At 37.3% G+C, this 6000-nt stretch overlaps 1 protein-coding gene across 1 annotated transcript in view; it reads left to right on the forward strand.

The window, feature by feature from the left end:
* Nucleotides 1-5003, forward strand: part of ATPsynB (ATP synthase subunit b, mitochondrial) — an 85391-nt gene extending 80388 nt beyond the window's left edge. The window contains exon 8 of the mRNA XM_090382174.1: nucleotides 4890-5003. Within this exon, the coding sequence (XP_090238300.1) occupies nucleotides 4890-4952 (63 nt within the window). The 3' untranslated portion in view covers nucleotides 4953-5003. The remainder of the gene's footprint in view (nucleotides 1-4889) is intronic.
* The last annotated feature ends 997 nt before the right edge of the window (nucleotides 5004-6000 follow it).

Consider the following 6000-nt stretch of genomic DNA (forward strand, 5'->3'; position numbering starts at 1 on the left):
ATTATATTAGGAATCAGACTGTTAGATAAGAAGAGAAACACATGGTGTAGACAGTAAACCCAAGTAAAGGATATTCTTATCAAAACTAAAGAACTAAAATGGTCTTGGGCAGGACACATAGACATGATGACAGATGGACTAAGAAAATAACAGAATGGTACCCAAGAGGAGCTAGAAGAAAACCTGGAAGACAACGCAGAGATGGATAGATGAAATTCATGAGTTTGTGGGTAGTAAATTATAGGTGGTAGATGACTTTCATCAACCGGTGAAATACCACCACTTTGCTTATTGGAGGCTTGAAGTGGTGAAACCCATGTTTAGTCTCTAGAGCAAAGTTTCCAGCACCCCCCTCCCCTCATACTTCTCCTTCAACCCATGCACGGTACTAAGTACTATAGGTTTTGATACCTTTCGTGTTTGGGGTTTTCATTAAAAAAAAAAAAAAAAAAAAAATGGATGGCCATTGCACAAAACAGAAGGAACTGGAAAGTTGCTGGAGAGGCCTTCATCGTGTAGACACAAGAGTTATTTTTACTGTATATATGCAGTAAAATTCCAATAACTCTTGTGTCTAATTTTCTAGAAAAATTCAATAATTCAGTATCTGAATAGCCAGTAACATTATACTGTAAAGTTTTTTTTGGGGGGGGGGTGCCAAGAATGTCAATGTTTTAAGTGAATCATAGTAATGTGTTACAATCATAAACAATATAAGACCACTCATTCCAAAGTAATGTCAGAAGGCAAAACAATAAGTGGGAACAATTAAAATTAACATAATAGAGCTAAGACAAACTTAATGTCACCCAGAAATTGGAGATGGTAAATTTCACTATGGCATGGGTTTAGAATGGATAGGCAAGATAGGAGGGATGGGAATCATGCATTTTTTTTTTTTATTAAATGCAGCCTGAATGTAACAAAAGCATTCCCAGATTTGGAACTTATACATGCCAACATAGTGTGGTGCAAAGTAGTTGGAAGAGGGTGGGTATGCTGCAGATTAGAACAGCATGATGAGAGCTTGTACATGCAAATGGAATGGGGGAGCAAATGTGAATGCCTTGTTGTGGATGATTTCAATTTTCCCTCATTGAGTAGTGTGGGCTGGGGGAATTACAATAAGGGACAATTTTTAAACCAACTAGATAATTGTTATTTATATCAACATGCTAAGAAAAGCTAAAAGGAATATTCTAGACCTGCTCATCATCCACAAATCAGATAGAATCATAGAGCAAACAGCACAGGAATCCTTAGTAGAGATTGATTGTGGAGTTCTAAGTTAAATGATGAGGGAGTGATTGCAGTTGTTAAGGGCAAAATCATGGATTTTAATTTTGGAAAAGGGGGATGTATTGGCTTTTATGTATTGGAGATAGAGCAGGGAGAGCAAATAGAAAGTTTACTTGAATATTTTGGAAGTGATAGGTGTGTTGTTTACGGAGTTAAGTGAAAGTAGCAAAACAGTAATGCTGTGCTTGTGTATTAGTTTAATTTTTTTGCATTTAATGGCTTTATAAACATGAAAATGGTTAATAGTTTCCTCTTTTTGTTTGTGTGTGTATATATACAGGATGTCTCAAAAATACACGGCATAACTTCAGGAATGAGTTCCTCATGTGTAGATATAAAATATAAAAATAGTTCCGAAAATGCTTGGTTCCCGAGTTATTAACCGGAATGTCTTATCTCCCGCAGGTGATTTCCTTCATCACAAGGTACTGACAGAATCTGGTGGTTTTTCATTCCGACCATGTATTCAAATCAAGAGCAAGCGGATGTGCACTTTATGTACGGTTTGGCGGACGGCAATGCTCTGGAGGCTCATTGTTTGTACCACAGAAGGTTCCCAGAACGAAGATGTCCAGACAGGAAAACGTTTGAAGGTATCCATCGCTACCTTTGTGAACATGGAACCTTTACACCTGGTGCTGCCGACAGAGGATGACAAAGATCTACGACTCCTGAAGTAGAGGGGTGGACCAACTGCCTGGCCTCCACACTCAACTGATTTAAACCCACTAGCTTTCTTCTTGTGAGACCATTTAAAGTCATTGGTGTATTCGACTCTGGTAGCTGAGGTGGAAACTCTCCGCAATTGAATTGTGGCAGGTTGTGAGACAATACGAAACATACCAGGATTTTGGCATAGTCTTTGCGAGTCCATGAGACGTCGATGTGAGGCCTGTATTCAGGCAGAAGGTGGACATTTTGAACAATTACTGTAAGGTGATGTGAACAGTTAAGTATCATAGACAGACCTTCAAAACTCGGAAACCAAGCATTTTCGGAACTATGTTGATATAAAATATTTTTATTGTCTACATATGAGGAACTGATGCTGTGTATTTTTGAGACACTCTGTATATATACAAATTTTGTGTATATATATATATATATATTTTTTTTTTTTTTTTTTTTTTTTTTCCAACGCAATTACAAAATGTTTGTTTTTTTGAAAATAACAAGTGTAAAAAGAACAGTTTTAAGTTTAAAATTTTCATTAAAAAAATAATTTAATTTCACCTTTTTCTTTATGAATTGAAATGCATTTAGGAACTGGTCATGCATTGATATATTACGAGCAGAATTTAAAATAAACTACACCATCTTATGTGTCACAAACTGCCACTGTTTAAAATCTAACATTTTTTTGCCACCAGTAGATTTATTATTTGCTGTTATTCTCTATTTTTTCCTTTATGTTCGTAAAAATTTAATTCGTCCAGTTTTATTTACAGAAACATTTGTTGAAAGAATTAATTTTTCATGGCAAAGCAATGGTCAGACAGCTTCAACAAATTTCATCCCTTTCATTAAATGTTACAGGAACAGGAATATAGGAATTTAATAGATTAAAATTGTTTCTCTATTTAAGCTTCCTTATAAATAACTACCCACCCACTGGTGCCTCCGTAGCCAGGTGGGCAGGAGCAGCAGTGCGTAGCACACGCTTCTTGATTAGACTGGGGTTTGAGCCCGTGACCACCAAAAACGGAGGATGTGGAAAGGTCAGGGAATGACCACTGCATTATCCACGAAGCAATATGGCCTTAGTTGCTAATGCTCCTAAAATAACAAACTACCCACCCACCAAATATTGGCCTGTCAGCTTGTAAACTTTTATACACCTTTATGAACGTATTAACAAATATGCATGTTATTTGGTGGCTGTAGTTTTGCCAAAATAACTCAGTGATCACTGAATTATGATCACTCCATCCGTAATAGACGATGCTGCATAGCTCACAGTATAAAAAACTGAACAGCTTCCTACAGTACAGCAGTGGTAATTTTTTTCTGGTCATGCAAGTCAAAGTGAGAGAGTAACAGTTTTGGGATCTAGTAAAGATATCATGAAGTTTGAAATAATACATGATTGTGGTAGCATAGGTCATACATTGGTCACTTCCATAATATCAGAAATGGCATGTCTTGTCAGTTGCACATGGTCAACTGTGGTTAAGGTGTACAAAGAATAGTGTGGAACGGGTCGAACCACCATCAGCTGATAGAACTGTAAAGGATTACGTAAGGCGGATGGTTGTAGTAAGTGAAGGGTGCAGTTTGTTGTACGGACTCAATGGCAGGTCACTGTGTGATAGTGATTTGCAATACAATAAGAGGAATGCGAGTACAATATCCCAAATGATGCTGTGCCGCACATTCAGATGTATGTGGTTCCACGGCAGACAACCCCAAGAGACAGCACCTCGTCACCGATCATCATTGAATGCAAATGCTGTGGTGCTAACAACATGCTGATTGAACACTGGGGGACAAAATGAGTGTGCTGGTTGGATGCAGGGCCGTGGCAAGCCATTTTAGTACCTGAGGCAAGAATGAAAAATTGCACCATCCCCTAAAATATTAAAAAAATATGACTTATTTAAAATACATTTCTGGTATACATTTTAATAAAAAAAATTAAAATGGAGGTTATAAAAATGACAACCATCGTGGCACCCCAGATAGCACTGGCCCGCAGAGCTGAGTGTCCGTACAGTGGCACAACAAAGATTTTGGTCTTGCAAAAGCAAGATAAATGGATTGGAATAAATGAAAACATGAATCGAAAATGTTGGCAATTATTCAATCTGTCATTTGGCACCCCTTTCAGCTTTTAACCTGCGGCAAGAGTCTAGTTCGCCTCACCCTCGAACACGGCTCTGGTTGGATGATTCCAAATACCTGGTGCAACATGCCAACAAATGCCTTCGTGTGTGGTGCAAGCAACACGAGTCCATGGACCTCTCGTGCATAGTGCCCACTATTCATGCAAATGGCGGTGGTTGCCTGATATAGGACATGTTTTGCTGGTAAGAACTAATGGTATGTATGTATGGATCAACATTTTGCTAGGCAGGTTTACCATCAGCTCTTAGAAGACCATGTACACCCTGCTGTGGTGCATGTTTTCGTGAATGGAAATGTAATCTTCCAAGCTGATAATGGAACCATGTCATCAGGCCTGCACTGTGCACAAGTGGTGTGAGAAACATATCACTCATCTTGATTGCCCTTCAAATTCGTCTAACTTAGTCCACTTGAACACATGGAATGGAAAGTGAGGCATATGGACATGCAGCATCTATTCTGACACTGTGGAAAGCCTTGCAGGGAAAGCTGCAGATCCCTACAAATGCCTTCAGACATGTATTGGAGTCAATTTCTAGGTAAGTAGTGGCTGTTATCCATGTGAATGGTGCCTCAACATAGTATTAGATAGCTGGTTGTATTCATTGATTACTCAGTATATGTAATAACAGTTTTAAGGTTCTAGTAAATATTATGATTCATATAAATACAAGAACACCTGATGTATTTTGTTTTAAAAATATGTATGACATTCTGTTTCAATTTACTACTTTTTTTTTTTATAGGAAAAAGAAGCATTGCAAAAATGTATAGCAGATCTAAAAACTCTTTCTGCTAAAGCTATATGAATTTGTATGAAGCATTTCAGTAGAAATTTAAAATTATCTTATATGGTGAACTATTTAATTTAGACAAAGATTTTTTTTAAATTCTGATAAAATAGTTTATAAAAGTCTTGGATTGATAATGTAATGCAATTATGTACCTGTTTTTATTAAAAAAAAATGTCAGTTTTTCAACTGAGAGTTAGTTTGTATATAAATATGTTACTTGTAAAGATACTGTTTGATTCAGTAAATAAATTTATAATTTATTACTGTGGTACAGAGTCTACAATTTAAAACAGTGTTTATTATTCTTCTGTTTATCTTTGCAACTTCTCAGACATTCTGAGCCAATGTGCACAGGTATACCCGTATACCAGTGCACATTGCATAAAAATAACTTCAGTAGACAATAATTGCTTGTCGACTACCTCATGTCACTCATCAATGGTATCACTCAGTTTGAGAAATGTATCTATATTAATACAAGTGAATTTTGAAATCAAAAATTGTGCTCAATTAAGAAAATTCTTTCTTCTTTACTTAATATTTCCAGGGTTTAGCATTAGCATTAGTAGAGGTATTTGATGCAAGAAAGCAAGCTTATGCAGCATCAGCCAAAAAAAAAAAAAAAAAAACCCACTTCCACTTCACCCCTCTGTTCGTTCAAAATACCTGTCCAGCTGAGCCTTAAACTTATTTAGGCTATCAACCTCCACCACAAGGGATGGAAGCCTGTTCCACCAACCAACCACCCGCTGGCTAAAGGCAAATTTCCGCACGTCTATCCTACATCTGTCTTTCCTCAATTTGAATTTATGCCCTCTCAGGTGATTTTTCTGAGCTAGAGGAAGAATCCCATCAGCATTGAGCATGCTTAAACCATTCAAGGCTTTATACACCTCTATCAGATCACCTCGCTGGTGCCTAGTCTCCAGACACTGTAATTTGCAAAACTTAAGCCTTTCTTCGTAAGAGCACCCCTTTGTTCCATTCACTAATCTTGTTGCCCTTCTCTGTACTCGTTCCAGCAGCTCTACATCCTTCTTGAAATGAGGCCTCCAGACCTGTA

This window comes from Mastigoproctus giganteus, chromosome 9 (genome assembly GCF_048544385.1).
Source record: "Mastigoproctus giganteus isolate SK-2022 chromosome 9, ASM4854438v1, whole genome shotgun sequence".
NCBI lineage: Eukaryota > Metazoa > Arthropoda > Arachnida > Uropygi > Thelyphonidae > Mastigoproctus > Mastigoproctus giganteus.